The sequence below is a fragment of the Gymnoscopelus braueri genome (genome assembly GCF_963280865.1).
Source record: "Gymnoscopelus braueri genome assembly, chromosome: 7".
Taxonomy (NCBI): Eukaryota; Metazoa; Chordata; class Actinopteri; order Myctophiformes; family Myctophidae; genus Gymnoscopelus; species Gymnoscopelus braueri.
Window position 1 is genome coordinate 4,740,113 of NC_137608.1, and position 20,864 is coordinate 4,760,976.

A 20,864-nucleotide genomic window follows, 5' to 3' on the forward strand; every position below is an offset into this window, starting at 1 on the left:
AGAATAGAACAGTATATAGAATAGTGTAGTGTCATTATTGTTGTTGGCCACTTGGTGTTGTATGTGTCAAAACAACATTGGGGGTCTGGACTGCGGTCTAGACCAATGATAAAAGTATATATTTATATATTTACTTCCATTACCGTATAATCAAACATCACACAAAATTCACCTACAAGTACAAATACAGGACTCTGTATTCTCAACAGAGTACTGTTGTCATTAGACAATGTGTCCAAACTGTGTCCTAACACTAAAATGTGTGTGTGTGTGTGTGTGTGTGTGTGTCTTCCCCTCAGACGTACGAGCGGCAGTTCAGGATGCCCGAGCAGCGAGAGGGAGGTCTCCTGCAACTCCTGGGAGAGCACCACCCTCCGCCCGCGCACCACCACCCCCCGCCCCACGCGCCCGCGCACCACCACCACCCGCCGCCGCCTGCGTCCAAGCACCACCACCAGCCGCCGCCCGCGTCCAAGCAGCCGCCGCCGCCGCCGCCGCACCCTCCGCCCGCGCACCACCACCCGCCGCCCCCTTCGTCCAATAAGCACCACCACCCGCCCCCCTCGGCCAAGCACCACCCGCCCCCGCCCAAGCAGCACCCGCCCCCGCCCAAGAACCACCCGCCCCCGCCCATACACCACCCGCCCCCTCAAACGCCCAAACACCACCACCACCACCACCACCAGCAGCAGCCGCCCCGCAGCAACGGCCTCCCCCCGGCGCACGCGCACGCGCTCGTGCACGCGCAGCACATGCTCATGCCGCAACAGTACCACCCCCACCCCCACCCTCACCACCACCATCCCCACCACCACCACCACCACCACCAGCACCACCACCACCTTCCTCCGGACTGGATCTCGGAATCTACCGGTAAGGCCCTAGCTGTCACGTCGCTTTTGTTTGACATAATCGCGGTTATTTTTCATGTCGTCGTCAGAATCGCTTCCATTCAATGTGTTGAAATGTTTGCGAAAACAGCCGGTCGACAAGCTCACTTGCAGAGTTGCATTTTTGTTAGTTTTTAAAGTTTTGTAAAGTATAACATTATTAAATGCATGGGCTGTTTTGGGCCATAGTACATTATTGTTTATTATTGGTACTAGTCATCGTCAGTCATTTCTTTGCATATTGAAGTTATTTGCCATATCTGTCCTGTGCAATTTTAGCTTACAAAGTCTAAAAGTCAAACTTTTTTAATTATATGTTCTAATGTTCAATGCCAAAAACACAATTAAACTGTTAAAGGAACACTTCATGCATTTTCAACCTATCTTATCATGAAATAATATTTGCATCCTCACTAATGCTCATGATAATGGTACCATTTTTCCTACTCGGCCTATGTCTCAGAGGAGGTCTTTGGACAGTTCAGAAACCCACCATTTTTTTTCTCATTTTTTTTTCAAACAAGATTTAAAGATTTTTATTTTATTTTGTATTAGAGTGCGAACAATGGATCCCATTATACCATGCTAGCTTTCCATGAATAGAAAGGTTGAAATTTCTTGGATTCCCCATCGATGATGTCACTGGTAGGCGGGTCTCTGAACCGCCCACAGCCCTCCTCTGAGACACAGTAGACAAAAATGGTGCCATATTATAATGAGTATTAGTGGGGACCAATCATTTGAAGAAGATGAAGTTTCAAAACGGGTGAAGTCGTCCTTTAATCACCTTTCGATCGTGACAGCCCTGTCTGCCGGGCCCTCCGATCCGCTGGATCCTTCAGAACCCGCCTCCAGGGACCTGATGTCAGCCAACAGGAGCCCACCGATGAGCCCGTCCCCTCAGAGATCGCTGACCCCTGACCTCCAGTTGCCCGTGGTTACTGACGCCAGCATCCTGAACCTCACGTCTCTGAGCAGGTCTGTTCATCTTAGCCTTTGACCTTTTAACCTCTATTTGTAAAACGTCCTTCCAAAGCCTTAAAGGAGTACTTCACCCAAAACAATTGTTTTCTATCAATGTTTCTATGTTTATTTTGGTGGACAGGTACGTTTTGGGCCTACCAAAACAAACAGAAACAGAAATACAAATTTAATTTCAAGGACCCCTATAACTCTGATAGTGTTCAAATGGAACCATGTACACTCCCAGAGTTACACACCCGTAAGGGCTCATTTGGAACCCCCTCAAGGAACCATGAGGAACAGAGCCTTAATTAGTGTAATTGGTAAGACCTGTGAAAGAAGTAAGGAAGAGGCCCAATTTCTGTCCCAATATGGCTGCTGTGCATAGAGCCTATAAACGTGAGAGCGCTCTGGACTTGATACACAAAGCGCTCCTCCGCTCATAAAACACTTTCTGCGGACATAACGGCCCCGAACCGAGGACATTTTCACTCCTGTCACTCCTGTCCGGTTCGGTTCGGCGTGTGGTTGAGCTGAACTTGTGTAAAAAGAAACTTAACTGTAACACTCGGTTACACACACCAAACAAGCCAAACCAAACAAAACAAAGTTTGTTGAGTCTGGCGAGAACGCCTTTTTTACGACGGTACGGACCAGTAATGTTATCTGTACCAATTACACCAAACCTAAGGCTGTTGTTTGTGGGTATGGTGAATATTGTGAACGAGAGGGAAGCATACACAGCTCATCTATTTTTATGGCAAGTGGAATTGAACCATGCATGTGCTGCTGTGCGAACAAGTGACATTGGAGACAAATTTGGAAGTAGAACAGTTATACATTTGAAGCTATTTATTATTATATATTATATTATTTATTTGATAGGGACGAAATTGACAGATCACCTGAAAAGTTTTTTTTTAAAAGTTTTTTTTTGCTGGAGAGACAGGGAGACCCCGGTTACAGAACACACTCTATAGCAATGCTCACTATCTGAATATAGAGCTTCAACCTATTCCCAAAATACCTTTTTGTTGTAACCATAAAATCACTTACACTACCTTTAAACCAGTCCCTGCGACATACTAGCGTCATGTCCAGGGGATGTACTTGTACTTCAAACTGCCTCACGCTACAGAAACAGGAGATAGGCTCCTGCCCCTATGGGGCCTCATGGCTCGGCAAGGATTACTTACCTTTAAACCAGTGGTTCTCGAAGTGGGGTCCGGGGACCCACATTTTAGGACGGGAACCCCTTTTGGGGTTCCTGTTGCTATGTACAATATATAGAATTTTAGAAGTTCAGAAAACTTAGGTCAGGATTTAGAAGGCATATTTAGAATCGGCCTCAGGTCTAAATGGGTTAAGCAACTAAAAAGGTCCATATTTCTGTTTCTTTGTGCCCACCTTTGTCTAGGGGGAGGGGCATACAGGAGGTCAGCGAGCAGCTCTTTGGCAACATCAAGAGGAAGTACGGGAGGAAAGACTCCCAGAGGATGCTGGGTAATCCTCCGCACAGCGCGGACATGCCGTGGGGACGGCAGGCGGAGAAAGGAGCGGAGAGTCCCCCCGCCCCAGAGGACAGACACAAGTACAGAGAGGAGGACACGCCTCCTGAGCGGTAGGCATGGCGGGTGGGGGGCATTTGGGGTTCCTGGGGATGGCGATAGGCTCTTTGCACAGCAGCCATATTGGACAGAAATTGGGCCTCTTCCGTACTTCCTTCACAGGTCTTACTAATGATACTAATGAAGGCTCTGTTCCATTCTGGTCAAACAGAGTCAGGGTGCTGATATTGTGCATGTTGGCTCACTGGAAACACTCTGCTACACCAGTGGGTCCCAAAGTGTGGTCCAGGGACCCTGGTTCCTTGAGGGGGTTCCAAATGGTCCCTCATGGGTGGGTCCATTTGGTTCCATTTGTACACTCTCAAGAGTTAAACACCATTTGTACACTGTCAAGAGTTATGAGGGTCCTTGAGTTTGAACCACTACGCTACACTAAATGGAACATAGCTTTCATTAGTATAATTGGTAACACCTTTGAAGGAAGTAAGGAAGAGGCCCAATTTCTTTCCAATATGGCCTATTTCCACCCCCTTAGCGTTCGCATTTAACCTAAAAATTCAGTTATTTCATTCATATTTCCTCCACACCCGAATGTTTTTTTCCCCGTTGCAGATTAGTTCGATTTTAGATCGGCACTTATTTTATTTCTGCAAGCATTATAGTACATTCATTAATCACTTTATAACTGCCCTCCCTTTTTGGGGCAAGTCATTACGGGCGAAATTTATTACAACTATTTATTATATGACGCCTCAGGTACCGGCCTGTCACAATTATTACATAATCACCTCATCATAATTACTGTATTTGAAATAAGCGCAATGCTCGATTCATCTGTATAAATACATTGAACAATTTTGAAAGTATACAATTATTGAATATATGGCCTGTTTTGGCCACAGTACATTATTTATTTTTGATTATTGGTACCGGTTAATGTCAGTCAATTCTGTGTTAAGTTATTCGTTATATCCATGTTATTTGTATATCTGTCCTGTGCAGTTTTTTACAAAGCCTAAAAGGCAAACAGAAATGTCATTTTTTATTCATTTGTTCCACTGTTCGGTGCCAAAAAACTCAATTAGAACTTTAATCATCATTACTTGTGAGTCAATTAATCATCAACTAAAATGTCATGATGGTCACAGCCTTGCTGAGCGGGAGGAGAGGCGAAAAGACGAAAGAGAGAGGACAGCGAACGGCAGGAGAGGAGACGAGGAGGAGAGAGGAACCGCCACGGCAACGGAGGAGGCGAAGGGGAGGAAGAAGAGGAGGAGGCGGTCTTTCGACGAGTCGTTCCCCACGGAGGACCAATCGGAACAGCAGCAGGTCTCTGACGTCACAGAGAAGGGCCAGATCGGGCCCCCGGAAGCCAAAGTGGCGCACAAGATGGACGGTCACAAAAGCCAGTCCCGACCTGGGGGTCAGGCCGAGGCCAGGCTGGACTCCGTGGAGAAAGGAGAGAGGAAAGAGAAGGGAGAGATGGCTGTGGCTGAGCCAGATTCCGGTTTGAACGCAAGCAAAGTAAAGAAGAACGCAGCGGTGGGACGTCCTAGGACCGGTGGGGCCGACCTCAACAGCCACAGGGAGTCTAGTTTCAGCCACACCCACAGCCCCGGTCCTGCCACCGACCCCAGAATGCCCAGCCCCGGTCCCATGGCCAGCGTCAGTCCTAACCCCAGCCCTAGACCCAGAGCCAACCTCAGCCCCGGCCCAAGATCCAGAACCAACCTTAGCCCCAGTCCTAGCCCTAGACCCAGGACTAATCTCAGCCCCAGTCCCAGAGCTAACCTTAACCCCAGCCCTAGACCCAGAGCTAACCTTAGCCCGAGTCCTAGACCCAGAGCTAACCTCAGCCCTGGTCCTAGATCCAGAACCAACCTTAGCCCCAGTCCTAGCCCTAGACCCAGGACTAACCTTAGCCCCAGTCCCAGAGCTAACCTTAGCCCCAGCCCTAGACCCAGAACTAATCTTAGCCCCAGTCCCAGAGCTAACCTTAGCCCCAGCCCTAGACCCAGGCCTAACCTTAGCCCCAGCCCGAGACCCAGGCCTAACCTTAGCCCCAGCCCTAGACCAAGGCCTAACCTTACCCCAAGCCCTAGGCCCCAGGCCAACCTTAGCCCCAGTCCCAGCCCTAGACCCCGGGCAGCCCTGGTTTCAAGCCCCGGCCCCAGCCCCGCAGCGAGCCCCTGCAGCTCCAGACCAATCAAGACCAAGGACAGATGGTCCTACCTGAAGACCAGGAATCCCGGCGGTCTCCTCGCGCTGCCCCCGAAGGACCACAGGTGTCCCTCGTTGAGCATGGCCGACCCGCCCTCCGCCTTCCCCATCACCCCCGCCAGCCCCCTCTACACCAACACCGACAGCCTGACCGTCCACGCCCCCGTCAAGAGGAAACGCGGGCGGCCCAAAAAGCAGCCCCTCCTGACCGTGGAGACGGTCCACGAGGGGACCTCGACGTCGCCCCCGAGCCCCCTGGCGCGGGAACCCTCCTCCGCGGGGCTGAGTCGGCGGAGGAAGCAGCTGACCACGCTGGCCCAAATGGCCTCTGTCCCCAACGCCGCCGCGGCCTCCAGCAGTCTGAAGCTGAAGCGCGGCAGGCCGGGACATGCGCGGCCCGTCGCCAAGCTGAAACTGGGGAAGGTCCAGAGCATCCTGAATGAGATCCTGTCAGGTTGGTCACTTGTTATCACTTGTTTTTGTTTTGTTTGTTTCTTAGATTAGTTTTTCTCGTTAAGATTGATGTGATTTTTGATAGCATGTTCTTTAGACAGGTTCATTGATTACCTGGTATCCTATAGTTTCAAATGTACAGAATGTTATTTTAAATAGCATGTTGTTTGGACAGATGCTACAAGATGTGACATTCCAAATTCCAAAGAGCCTTCAGAGGAACATCAGTGGATAGTCCAATCCTTGTCACAGAGAAAGGGGGGACATTTGCCAGGTGTAAAATGGTACCAGGTGCGAATTGGCCTCATTCCACACCTGGTAAATCAGGCACGCAATGGGGGGGGGAGTACTTACCCATTACCCACCTTACAGTGAAAGATCAGGAAAAGTGAAAAGAAGTGTTAAAGGAGTAGTTCACCAAAGAAATACTTGTTTTCTATCAATTACACACCTCATGAAGCATTGAATTCATGGTGATTTTTTAGTTTTTGTCGCATTCCTAAGCTAATAATTTGACAACCGGCGGAAAGATGCTAATGTATCCGGTAGGAGACTCACCGGAGAGACCGCCGCTCATCAAATTAGTGGCTTAGGAATGCGACAAAAACAAAAAAATCTCCATTAATTCAGTGTTTTATGGGGTGTGTAATTGATAAAAAAATATGTTTTTTTTGGGGTGAACTACTCCTTTAAGGAGGTCAGATGTCATGTCTGTAGGTTCATTGTTTTCCTGGTATCCTAGTGTCTTTGAGACACTGTTCTCTCTGCACTTTATTTATGTGATTATTCACCTCGTCTATGGACTAGAGTCTATGCTTACTTTGCTTATTTTGATCTCGCACTTGTAAGTCGCTCTGGAAAAGAGCATCTGCTGCTGTGCTTAAAATGTGAAATTGTAAATCGCAGGTTCGGCTCAGAACGGCAGCCTGGCGCTCAAGTCGCCGTCCGCTCCGGTCTCGTCGGCGATGAGCGCCGTGGCCTCCACCATCGAGGCTCGCCTGGGGAAGCAGATCAACGTGAGCAAGCGAGGGACCATCTACATCGGGAAGAAGCGAGGGAGGAAACCGCGGTCGGAGACGACCCAGCTCTCCAATCCCTCCAAGTGGGCCGGCAGGGACAGGCCCTCCTCGGTGCCGGCCTCCATCTCCAGCCTCTACGAGAGTCTCCTAGTGCCTTCCACACAAGGTTAGCACAAGTCGTTTTTTTATATTATGTTTAACATTTTTGTTAAGCTTTTAAACCATGTGGGGTAGTTTAGTTTTTTTAATTAATTATACAAGGGGTTATTTTTTTCAGGGGAAAACATTTTAATTTTTCCTTTTTTTTTTCTTCAGTTAACTAAAATCTAATTTTTTTATTATTAAATACAATTGTAGTTTTGGTTATTTCATCAGTTTTAAAGAACGTAGAGAGAACGTTCTGGAGAGAACGTTCACCAAAAATAGCCGATCTACAAGCCCACAACGTGTCTGTGAGCTTGTACATCGGCTATTTTTGGCAAAAGAGACTTGGTGTAGAGTGAAAAAAGAGCACGCCAAGTACGGATGAAACTTGGGTCAGTTTAAGTGGTTTTAACTCTTTAACAGCCAGAGTTAAAACATTGTCTATAGCTGCCCTTGCCAGCGATTTTGAGCGGTTTTACCTTTGAAAAATCATAGAATATTATCCTTCACAACGATCCACCCGGTGTGGCTCAAAAGACGTAGAGGGGTCTCGGAGAATCGGGGGGTAAAAAAGCGTGCCGTCAGGATAATCCGTTTGATAATGTGGCTTGTATTCGCCAAAAAGCAACAGAAAGCAGAGAAAAATGTACTTTTATAAATACTATAATACAAAACGAAACCAGCTTCATTTTGTTGTGATCACGTGATTTCTGGCGGCACTCTTCATCATCATCATCATCAGCATCATAATCATTCACAGGCTGCGGAAGAGCTAGCCCTCTATCGTAAACCACTGAAAACGCGAGAAGACGAGAATCTCGTCATTGGCGGTGTGAGCCTTGGAGAAAAAATGGCGAGAGATCTCGTAATTGGCAGTCAATGAGTTAACTATATTAACCTTCCACAGTGTCCCCTCCCGGCTCCATAGCCCCCGCCGTCCTGAGAGCCAGCCATCACTCGGACGCCACCATGCCCAGCCTGCAGCCCATCTCGGCCCTGCCGGCCAAGCCGGCCGGGCCGAGGGGCTTCCTCTCCGGGGGCTGGAAGCTCTCCCCGCCCCGCCTGCTGGCCAACTCGCCCTCTCACCTGTCCGAGGGGGCCTCGGTCAAGGAGGTGACCCTGTCCCCCATCAGCGAGTCGCACAGCGAGGAGACCATCCCCAGTGACAGCGGCATCGGGACGGACAACAACAGCACGTCGGACCAAACGGAGAAGGCCTCTGCCTCGCGACGCAGGTGCAACTCATGATGTCTCTTGTAACCCAGTGGTGTAAAGTAACTAAGTACATTTACTCAAGTACTGTACTTGAGTACAATGTTGAGGTTCTTTTACCGTACTGGAGTATTTCCAGTTATCAGTACTTTTACTTCTACTCCACTACATCTCAAAGGCAAATATTGTACTTTTACTCCACTACAATTATTTGAAAACTTACTAGTTACTTTGCAGATATAAATGATTACATTCTAAAACATACATTTACCACTTTAGCCCTATTTTATACATAGGCTTTTTTCAAACATTTTTCTACATTTTTGTACCTCTACATTTTGATACCAATACTTTTGTACTTTTACTCAAGTACATTTTTAATTCTGGACTTGTAAAAGCAGCAGGTACTTGTAAAAGAGTACTTCTACATTGCTGTATTGATACTTTTTTCACCACTGCTTGTTATTTTCTGTTATTTTCTGTTATTTTCACACACACGCACACGCAAGCACGCACACCACTCTCTTAATCCGGTTTCGATCAAACTTGGCAGATTTGTTTTAAATCGTTCAAAGTTCAAGGTCACAGCATAAGATCAAAGTTTAGCCCTATAACAATATGAGTTTAATTTTTTTTAAGGGTGTAGCATCTCTCTCTTTTTGTTATTCTTAAAAGAAATTCTCCCCAATTTAGTCGCTGTGTCAAATCCCCTTGAATAGTGAACTGCACTAGTCCATACCGGGGATGTGTGCACTCTATAATGCACAAACTATAATTATGCACCCTTCAATCAATTTCAGATCGATATAACAAAAAACGTCCACGTACTCTAACTGTATAGAAGGGGGGGGGGGGGTTGCACAAACGGTGGGCACAATCGCGCCAGGCAGGGTCTGTTTTTAGACCCCTCGTTCGTTTCTACTTCGAGACGATCTAGGCTACTTACAACTTCCAGTACCTAGATTTCAAAATGAAATCAGTGCTGTCCAATCACATTACACATTTCCAATTGTGTAAATAAAATAGACTCTTATTTTGAAAGCCTACCAGTTTTTGGAGGAAATGTGATTTATTTTTAAGGCATTTGACGCTTCACAAATCTAAACAAAATAACAGACTTGGATTGAACACAATAATTTGGCAAAACTTCATACTGACGATAAGAAAACCATGACTTACACAATGTAGACAATTTGGAAGTGCGTCTGCGTTCTCTTTCAACCTACGTGGCAGGCTGCAGGTGAGTCTAATGATCTCATCTAGTTACAGTAGCTTTGTGCTCCAAACTGTAGCTACTATAGGCCTACACACAATCTGCACACAGTCTGTTGCATTGTCGTCAATTAAAATAAACTTTATGCCTTCATTATGTTGTTGTTAGAGATGTAGCAGATTATGTTGATTTTAAATGCTCAAACATTATTCATATGGCTCTGTTGCGCTTGAGAATGTAACATGTATCTAAATCAGCACTGAAATGCTTGCAAATGTAGGCTATATTTTGTCATAAAGACAAGAAAGACCAAATCTGATTTGACCCATTGAATTCTGATTCGGATACAGCACTACATTTTGGGGAGAATGCAATCTGGGAACCCATCGGCAAATAAAACATCTGTTTTGAGAGATTAGGGAGAATGTGACTCCAATGAATTTGCTATTTATTTCTGTCTGGACCTGACTTGTGTTCTCCATAAAAGTTAGTTGGCACAACAATAACTACTGTGCTAATTTAATAATTAATTTAACATGTCATGTGTGATTTTGGGTTACTCTCTGTGCTGTTGTGTGACAAGGCGTGTGCTTGTGTTAGCCTACCTCCGTAATAACCATAACATAACTTCCTTCATAATAAATATAATTTGTAAATGAAGACAGAGACAGTTATAGCAGAGACTGACGTTAACTTGAAAAACAAAACAAAAACAAAGGCAGTGTCTATACACACACACAGTGACACACACACATATGTGCCGCTGACTTTGCCTCCCATTTCTCCCAGACAGCTCTGGTCACTGTAACATGTTGAGAGCTATGGGAGAGGAAAAAAAACAGTCTAAGTACAGAGCCAACTCAAGTCCAGTTTGTCAAGTGGTGAAAGCGTCTGTGCTCTATTGACCAGACACACATGTACATATTGTGTGTGACACGTCCAAGTCTATATACTGTAGGCTAGGCTGGGTGTTCTGTTTGCTAGGCGTTTAAATCAAAGTCCTTTATAACTCTGCACCATTGAGCCAGCTCTCTCGCTCTCTGCTGGTATTCTCTCTGGTGTGTGTGTGTGTGTGTGTGTGTGTGTGTGTGTGTGTGTGTGTGTGTGTGTGTGTGTGTGTGTGTGTGTGTGTGTGTGTGTGTGTGTGTGTGTGTGTGTGTGTGTGTGTGTGTGTGTGTGTGTGTGTGTGTGTGTGTGTGTGTGTGTGTGTGTGTGTGTGTGTGTGTGTGTGTGTGTAGCCCTGAGCCCAGGTACAGTGTGCTACTATAAAGAGGACCGACAATTGGAAACATGTGCCGATCAATTAACCCTGGCACTGCTCCTGAGAGTCACTTCCCATGGCTCCAGAAAAGCTAATAAACAGCTTAAATTTGGGAGAAAGTGAAGAATGGTCTTCCCCGTTCCCTGCATGGCCTAAAGGTCAATCCCCATGTGCAATGGAGCCTTTGTCAAGCCCTCTTGATTGGTCCCTGACCGACCAACCAGCTAGGCTCCTTCCGCCTTGTTCCGGCCTCCTTTTGGTTGTTTATGTTGAGTTTGCTAAACATTTGAAACATATCCAGTTTTGGTTGGAAACACAACACATTACACATACTACACCTGAGATGTTCCTTTTTGACCGAGGCCGAGGATGTCATAGGCTCTATGCACAGCAGCCATATTGGAAAGAAATTGGGCCTCTTCTTACTTCCTTCACAGGTGTTACCAATGATACTAATGATACTGAAGACTCTGTTCCATTCTGGTCAAACAGAGTGTGGACCAGGGATCCTCATGGTTCCTTGAGGGGGTTCCAAATGGACCCCTGCGGGTGTGTAACTCTGAGAGTGTACAAATGGAACCAAATGGACCCGTAAGGGTCCATTTGGTTTGTACTCTGTCAGAGTTATGGGGGTCCTTGAAATTAAAAAGTTTGAGAACCACTGTGCTCCACTAAATGGAACAGAGCCTTCATTAGAATCATTGGTAACACCTGTGAAGCAAGTAAGGAAGAGACCCAATTTATTTCCAATATGGCTGCTGTGCATAGAGCCTATTGGAAGGGAGGTTTCTGAACTGCCCCTAGCCCACCAATGAGTGAGTAGTAAAATGTGCCACCTTATAATGAGCATGAGTAAGGAGCAATTACGTATATGCAGATCAAGCTGAAAATGGGTGAAGTGCTCGTTTAACACTTGTGGAGGAACACTCTCTTCCTCCCAGTTCTCCTCCCTTGATTAACAGACGCCCCAATGGACCTGTAGGAGTCACTTAGTGCAGCGACGAAGACAGTAATCCCCTGCTTGCTTTGTGTTTGTTGAAGCGCCCGGCCAAAAGATCCTTAATTTAACAAGACTAGTTCATTGGAATTAAGACTCATATCCTGCGGGTGCGTTCTGAAATACACTATGCAGTGCCGGAGCGCATCCCAGGGTGCTCTCTGGTCGTTCAGAATATCAGAGCAGACGGAGCGTAGCAGCTTCTTAGAGCTTACATTCGAACGCAACACAAACGCTCAAGGTGGGGTCCAGGGACCCTCAGGGTTATTTGAGGGGGCACAACTCTCTTGAGCTATGGGGGTCCTTGAGAACCACTGCCACCACCCAGTGGTGTAAAGTAACTAAGTACATTTACTCAAGTACTGCACTTAAGTAAAATGTTTAGGTACTTTGACTTTACTGGAGTATTTCCAATTGTCTATACTTTTACTTCTACTCCACTCCATCTCAGAGGCAAATATTGTACTTTTACTCCACTACAATTATTTGAAATCTTTAGTTACTAGTTACTTTGCAGATATAAATGATTACATTATAATAACACCTACATTAACCACTTTAGCCCTATTTTATACCTAGGCTATTTGAAAATAGCCGATCTACAAGCTCACAACGTGTCGCATCGCGACACGTTGTGAGCTTGTTACTGCTTGTTACTGCTTGTTACAGCTTGCTACTGCTTGTTAGCTGCTATTTTCGAACATTTCAATACTTTAACTTTTGGTACTTTAAGTACATTTTGATACCAATACTTTTGTACTTTTACTCAAGTAAATTTTGAATTTTGGACTTTTACAGAGTATTTCTACATTGCAGAATTGATACTTTTACTTAAGTAAAACATTTGTGTACTTTTTCCACCACTGCCTAAACCTACGCGACACAAATACAGGAAAACAATCCAAGTTTGGGAGTCTTTGACCCGACCAAAAGCCAGAGTGGTGGATGAGAACTTTACCCTCTACATCTCTTCTGAGTGCATTTTGTAGTTATACGTTGTGTTTTCCGCAGGTACTCCTTTGACCTGTGTGGCTTCGAGACTCCGGAGGCGGCAGTTCTGGAGGCGTCCAGCAGGGGCAACAGAGCACGGTGCGAGCGGCAGGCGGCGGTCGACAGCTTCCTGTCACAGCAGGAAAAGAAGCAGAAGCACCACCGCAGGAAGAGGAAGTGCCTGCAGAGCCGGGACCACCTTCACTTCCTGTCTGAGCTGGAAGAGGTGAGTGACACGATGACCATGCCTGACGTCACGGACATCGCAAATGCAGCGTGACTGCACGACTTTCAGCCCAGTTTGGCGTTCAGGGACATGCAGAGAATGTTAGAGGGGCAGGGGCGGAAATTTCTAAAAGGTCACTTTTGGCAGGAATTTAGTTTCTAGCCCGGAAATTGACGAAAATGGCCAATAGAGTTTCGGTGCGTGACACCGTTCTCAACTACCGTGCCTTTACTGGACGGAATGGGTTTCTACACACACAGGGTAATTCTTTCAACATAAAATGCTGCATTCAAGTTCAGGAGAATTCGGAAAAGGCAATTCTGTTGAAAAGGTCAAAAGGGGGTCATCTCTATGTTCCCCAGGTTCTATGTTCCCCGGGTTCTATGTTCCCCGGGTTCTATGTTCCCTGCTTACCAAAGGGTTCGGGTTAGTGTTAGGGTAGAAACCGGGGAACATAGATACGCTCCCGTGGAAAGGGGGCATTTGCATTTTTTTCTCCATAGTAAAAGCTGAATTCATGGTCTGGAGAGGGCGCTTTCTACAGACCGATATAAGGGGCAGGGGCTCCATGTCTATGTGTGCACGTGCCTAGTGGCGTCGTGGTTAGGGCACTGGTTCTCAGTGTGGGGTTTGGGGATCCCCAGGGGGCCTTTGGGGAGGGGGGGGCGGGAGGCGGGTTGATCCAGGGGGTCCCCAGCTAAATGTTTGATAGAACTCCAATAGACCCTTGTGTGTACAAATGGAATGGTTCCATTCGTATACGCTCTCAGAGTTAAAGGAACACTGACACAACACTCCCTCAGGTCCTCAGCGATACACACGCCACCACGCCACCACAAGATATGCGGAGGAAAGCACTCACACACTCAGACAGGCAGAGATTCCATGCATTGTCATACTTTACATTTTTGTCCAAAAGAGTGCTTTAAGTAGTGCTTTTGTAATGTTAACTTATCCTACTGTTAAGTAGTGTTATGTGGTGTGCCGATGGCCTAGTGGTTAAGGCGCATACCACATAATAGGCTCTGACACAGCCTGACACAGCAAGTCGTGGATTCGATTCCCAAGCTTGATGGCCTTTTGCTGCCTGTCTCTCTCTCTCTCTCACTGTTTCCTGTCACTCTCCACTGTACTGTCCAAATAAAGGCAGAAAAGCCCCAAAAAGTAGTGTTATGTAGTGATACTAATAGGTAGAGTTAAGTAGTGTTATTATGTGTAATATTGCAATCTACGATTTTTTAAACAACATATTTAAATAGTTATCATTATTGTTATCGTGCTCGGTGTGAGCAGCCCTTTAGACGGGTACAACAGCTGCTCTTTTTGCATCGGGGTCAAAAATGTGCACGTGCACTTCTTTTTGAGGTACTTTTACTTTACTAGAGTATTTCCATTTTCTCAGAGGCAAATATTGTACTTTTACTCCACTACAATAATAGAGAACTTTAGTTACTAGTCACTTTGCAGATATAAATGATCATATTATAAAACATACATTAACCACTTTAGCCCTGTTTTATACCTAGGCTATTTGAAAATAGCCGATCTACAAGCTCACAACGCGTCGCGATGCGACGCGTTGTGAGCTTGTAGATCTGCTATTTTCAAACATGTTAGTACTTTTACTTTTGATACATTAAGTATATTTTGATGCCAATACTTTTGCATTTTTACTCAAGTGACATGTTTATTTTTTATACTTAAGTAATGTATATTATGATGTATTATCTTGTGTCCTTGCTTACTGTAAGTCGCTCTGGATTAAGAGCGTCTGCTAAATGCCTAAACGGTAAAATGTAAACTGTAAAAAGAAGGCGCGCATACGTAGATATATTACGTATGTTCTCCTGTGTTCCAGGTGGTGCTGAAGCTGCAGCAACTGCGCGTGTCCCACCGGCGGTACGCCTGCTACCCGCAGCACCCGTACCCCTCCATCTTCCGCCTCAACTTCCACCACTACTACCCCGTCACCTACGACTCCTACCCGTGCGACTCGGTCTCTCCGTACCTCCGCCGGAGCGCCGAGCTCAAGGCCAAGAGGCGCCGCGGCCGCCCCGCCAAAGCCAGCGAGCCAATCACGTCGAAGCTGCCTTTCGTCCCGGGGTACGGTTACCCCCTGGCGGGGGGGAACTACTATGCAGCACCTTACGCCATGCCTTACCCGCCCCCCCTGAGCTTGGGCTACTACCCCGCCGCCCACCCCCCTCTCTATCTGCCCCACCACCCGCTGGGGCCCTCGCCGCCGTCCCCCTTCATGAGGCCCGCCGTCCCCCCGCCCAAGGCCTTCCACGCTGGTGGGGGGCACTCCAAGCTCCAGGGCTCAGCGGCCAAGCACCGAGGGTCCGGCAGCCCCTTGCAGGTAGGGGGGCCTGTCACAGTTATTGCATGATCGCCTGGTTGCAATGGGCTCTATGCACAGCAGCCATATTGTGAAGACATTCACAGGTGTTACCAATGATACTAATGAAGGCTCTGTTCCATTCTGGTCAAACAGAGTCAGGGTGCTGATATTGTGCATGTTGGCTCCCTGGAAACACTCTGCTACACCAGTTGGTCCCTCATGGTTCCTTGAGGGGTTTCCAAATGGCCCCTTACGGGTGTGTAACTCTGAGAGTGTACAAATGGAACCAAATGGACCCGGAAGAGTCCATTTGGTTCCATATGGCTGCTGTGCATATGGCTGCTGTGCATAGAGCCTATTAGTTGTGATCGTCAGAGTCGTTTCCATTCATCTGTATAAATTCATCAGTTGAAACATTTTCATTAATTTTAAAGACGTTTTTAAAAAGCGAAAACGGCCAATCTACAAGTTCACAACGCATTACTATGGGTTGGCTTGTAGACTGGCTGTTTTAAATGTTTTTTTTAAATAAATATATGGCCTGTTTTGGCCATAGTTCATTATTTATTTGGATTTTTGGTACCACTCATTGTCAATTATTTGTATTAACCACTTAAACCCCAGCATCCTTATTGTGGGGAAGACTATTGCAAAAAAATAGCAGATCGACAAGCTTAGAACGCGTCGCGTTGAGGTAACTAACGTGAGCTTGACGATCGGCTATTTTCAGCTAAGGCTTTCCCCACAATAACAGAAAACAGAAAATACACTAGTACACAGCCCTGTGGGACACCGGCCAACCATACAGGGGTTTAAGTGGTTAAGCTGTTTGTCATATCTGCCTTGTGCAAGCTTTTGTTTACAAAGCCTAAAAGGCAAACGAAATGTCATTTTATTTTTTTATACGTTCCATCGTTCAACGCCAAAAAAAACACAATTAAATCGTTAATCGCAATTTAATCCTCAACTTAAAAATGTCATGACGGTTTGCAGGGCTCCTCTGTGCGGGGAGACGGCCTGTCCTCCCTGGGTGGGAGCGGAGGCTCGGCGGGCGGTCTCGGAGGCGTTCGCCTTCACAAGAGGAAGCACAAGCACAAACACAAGCACAAGGACGAGCCCCTGCTGTCCCCGAGGGACCGCCAGGAGCTGGGCGGGCTGTTCAGCGGCGCCAAGACCAGCGCACGCCTCGGCATGCTGAGCGACCGGAGGGAGCTGGCCAATCAGGTAAAGAGGCCTGCATGCGGGCTGCCACGAATCAATTGTTTTTTCTTATCTTTTATTTTTCAATTAATCGGATAATCAAGAAGTGTGTTTTCTTTGATGATTTGTTGAATTTCTTCAACAAAGAAATGTATTAACGAAACAATGTGAAAGATCAGCCACTGTACAAGCTTGTAGATCTTTTGCTAAAAAGAAAAAAGGGAAAATTTAAAAAAAGAATGTCGCTTTGCGACACATTATGACGTTGTAGATCCGCTATTTGAAAAGAAAATGCTACATTTAAAAAAATTCTCAAAAATCGATTAATTTCATCAAAATCAATTATCGATTATATATATGTAGCAGTAGTGGCTCAGAGTAGTGGCTCAGGTGCCTGATGACCTAAAAGCTCTAATACAGGGCTACTCAACTTAAGATGGCTAAGGGGCCACTCAGCAAAATACCAAAAGTCCAAGGGGCCGCCATAAAAATTACGGTCCTATTTTGGATTTTTCGATTTTGTAACACACAATAAAATGTACATTTTGACATCATATTCAGGGGTGCACATAACTTTCCGTTTTGTCAACGGGGGGGGGGGGGGGGGGGGGGGGTGCTGCGCGAGAAAAAAAGGACGCTTTGCTTCCAAATTCCGCCGAATTTCGCCGTTTTTTTTTCACTCACGCTGTTTGGTGAACCCCCCAAGGTTGGTGCCCTGTGCTGCGCTGCTTTTATCCGCCAAATTTGGGACGTTCACGGCATATTTTTGCACCATTACGGTACGTTCATCATCGGTGACTGACGAGTGCCTCTAACAGCCGCTGCGTGCAGCGGGCTGCGAGTCGCAGCCTGTCTGTGTGTCAGGATGCGAGGCTCACACAATCACAGCATGCGTCCCCCTGCGCCTATGGCTGTACATGGGGCCGACACGTGCTTTAGCGTGAGTGTGTGAGTGTGGCTTCAGGAAGTAAATCTCCAGGCTTTTATTTTTTAGTTTTGCTAAAAAATAAAAGCTTGGAAATTCCGGTCCCAGCTGTTGGTACGCAAAAGCGCCTCGCGTCGTCTGATGTGGTGCTCATTATTTATTTTGGGTGCGCATGCGCACCTGCGCACCAGTTATGTGCACCCCTGATCATATTCTTTTCACTGTACCAGTTTATTTTGTGTGTATGTCCAGTGGCATCAGTTCAGCAAAAGCTAAGGTATGGCAAGGTTAGGGTTGCCAACTCCCAGAGATTGAAATAAGGGACACCTATCCTGGGCGGGAAAATGTGGGGGTCAAACCCCCCCAAAAACCCCAAATGCATAGAAAACTATGCATTATACCTGTAACAATTGACGCACCTGTATGTATGTCTGTCTGTTTGTTTTTGAAAAATGTTTTAGCAACCCATACATTTGAACGGAAATGTATATTTTTAAAATGTATATTTTTATTTAAAAAAAATAAAATAAAAAAAAAGTTTTTTTTTTTTTTTTTTTTTTTTTGGGGGGTTTGACCATCGGGCCGCCAAGACGCGGCGTGCGGGCCGCATGCGGCCCGCGGGCCGCGTGTTGAGTAGCGCTGCTCTAATATCTCCCCAGGCCTATAAGGAATATATAGTCTAGCGGTTAACCCATTTAGACCGGGAAAGAATCTCTGTCATTTTTAGATTTCTTTGGCTATTCAAAAATAGCAGATCTACAAGCTCATAGCGTGGCACCGAGTGCCGCGCTATGAGCTTGTAGATCTGCTATTTTTGAAAAAATCGTGAAAGTTACATACATTTTTTAAGCGAACATTTTTAACTAAAATCTTTGCTTCCGGGGGATTCTACAAATGTCTTAAAAATAAATCCTACAGTTCTTTTGAAAAAGATATGTTTCTGATAAGTGGTTCTCAAACGTTTTCATGTCAAGGACACCCAAAATTATACGTATTTGGCCGTGGAACCCGCATCTCAAAATATTTTGTAATAGGGGCAAAGATTTGAGTCAAAATGTTTCCCTTTAAAAGATATATGTATAAAAATATATATATCTACAAGCTCATATAGCGCGGCACTTTGTGCCATGCTATGAGCTTGTAGATCTGCTATTTTTGAATAGCCAAAGAAATCTTAAAATGGCACTGATGGTCTTAATGGATTAATAATCTATTAACTGTTTGTCCCCCTAACAAATCAGGGCTCTTCTTCCAAGCGCCTGTTGGAGTCGGATCGCCTGTCGTCCCACGGCCTGGCCCAGGCGCAGTTCCACTCGCATCAGATGGGACAGCCAATCAACAGCTTCATGAGCGGCTACGGCAGCCAATCGCAGCGGCCGGAGCTGGTCTCTGAGCTGTTCATGGGGTCGTCGTCGTCGTCGCGAGAGGAGGAGCGCGCTGGGCGAAGCCGGAAGAGAGGCTTAGCCGTGTTCGGAGAGCAGGGGATGATGTCATTCCAAAATGGCCGACTGGACCCGGGACAGATGAGCCAGTGTTCCAGTCCGTCTCTTACTGGTAAGAGCACACACACATGAACCAGTCCATTATAAGGACAGACTGACAAATATTCAAGCACAACCATCTCTTGGGTTTACAGAAAATGCGTCAGACCAGGCAATGTTTTTCCAATCTTCTAACTTTGTTGAGCCTGTGTTAATTCAAGAAAGCATGCACCTCCACTCAATAAAGTGCCAGGTGCAGGACAGAAGTTGACATCTAAAAAATATATAAAGTCACACACTGGATCATGCTCCAAAAATGTTAACTGTATTTGCTTCCACCATTGATTGATTGAATACATTATTAACAGATTGCAAAAAGCACAGTGGTACGATTATACAATGATGCTAAAAGGATAACACAAAAAGCCCTAAGGGCTTGTTCCCATTGTGGTCCCCATAGCAAGTGACGTTTCGAGCCTCAACAGCCCTTCATCATACTGTAGCCTACGTTTCCTGCTATCAGCTCACTAAAGTGTCAAGTCTCTTATGCCTGCTCGGAGGACATAGGAAATAGGATTAGGAAGCATCAATGAGGAGGTAGGACGGAGGAAACCCAAGTGCTTCCTACCAGGAAGTCTTTCCAAGGTGAACAGCATGACGCGTGATTGAAAACAAATTTCTTCCTTTTCTCTGTCCTCTTCTCATTTCCTACATGTTTCCTCAGTGGGAGGGACTAACATGCAAGGAAAGGATGCATGTGCAGGAATTGAGGATTTAATTTAAGGACCTGAGACGCAGCCTAGGAGTGGCACATGCTGCTGGTGTTCTACTGCTGTAGTCCATCTGCCTCGAGGTTGGACCTGTTGTGTGTTCAGACATGCTCTTCTGCATTTGAGTCACTGTTGCCTTTCTGTCGGCTCGAACCAGTCAGGCCATTATCCTCCTGACTACTGGCATCAACTAGACATTTTCGGCCACAGAACTGCCACTCACTGGATATGTTCTCTTTTTCGCACCATTCTGTGTGCACGCAAATCCCAGTAGGTCAGCAGTTTCTGAAATAACTCCAGACCAGCCCGTTTTGCACCATCAACCATGCCATGTCCGACGTCACTTAAATCACCTCTCTTCCCCCGTTCCGACGCTCGGTTTGAACTGGAGCAGATAGTCTTGACCGCGTCTGCGGGCCTAAATGCAATGAGTTGCTGCCGTGTGATTGGCTGATTAGAACTTTGCGTTAACGTGCGGTTGGAGAGTTTTGTCAAATAAAGTGTCCGGTACAGATGTAGTTTGAGGTATTACACGCTGACACTTTGCACCTTATGTCTTCCTCAGGATATACGGTACTATGTGTAAATATGTAGATCATTTGTTAGTTTTTCATTGATCTCTCTCCCTCTCTTCCCCCTTGCCCACCCCTCCTCTTCTTCCCTTTCTCTTATGGAAATAACAAAAACTAATTTCCCCCACCGTTTTACACCTGCAAACCTGTGATGTGACAATAAAGCTGATTCTGATTCTTTACCGATTGTAGCTTGAGGTAGTACATGCTACAGATGTGATTTGACTTAACCCATTCAATCCGGGGACGTCATTTATAGATTTCTTTGGCTATTAAAAAATAGCAGATCTACAAGCTCATAGCTTGTAGATCTGCAATTTTTTTGGAAAATCGTGAAAATTTGAATATATATATTCTTTAAAGCGAACATTTTTAACTCATATCTTTGCTTCTGGGGGGTCCCTGAAACAACATATTTT

General features: G+C 46.1%; 1 protein-coding gene across 1 annotated transcript in view; it reads left to right on the forward strand.

Moving 5' to 3' along the window:
- Nucleotides 1-304: 304 nt before the first annotated feature.
- Nucleotides 305-20,864, forward strand: part of setbp1 (SET binding protein 1) — a 37,695-nt gene continuing 17,135 nt past the window's right edge. Inside the window, exons 1-10 of the mRNA XM_080434081.1 lie at nucleotides 305-873; nucleotides 1,694-1,868; nucleotides 3,271-3,474; nucleotides 4,570-6,095; nucleotides 7,001-7,279; nucleotides 8,165-8,492; nucleotides 12,952-13,156; nucleotides 15,015-15,515; nucleotides 16,491-16,721; nucleotides 18,864-19,176. Coding sequence (XP_080290207.1) covers nucleotides 321-873; nucleotides 1,694-1,868; nucleotides 3,271-3,474; nucleotides 4,570-6,095; nucleotides 7,001-7,279; nucleotides 8,165-8,492; nucleotides 12,952-13,156; nucleotides 15,015-15,515; nucleotides 16,491-16,721; nucleotides 18,864-19,176 — 4,315 coding nt within the window. The 5' untranslated portion in view covers nucleotides 305-320. The remainder of the gene's footprint in view (nucleotides 874-1,693; nucleotides 1,869-3,270; nucleotides 3,475-4,569; nucleotides 6,096-7,000; nucleotides 7,280-8,164; nucleotides 8,493-12,951; nucleotides 13,157-15,014; nucleotides 15,516-16,490; nucleotides 16,722-18,863; nucleotides 19,177-20,864) is intronic.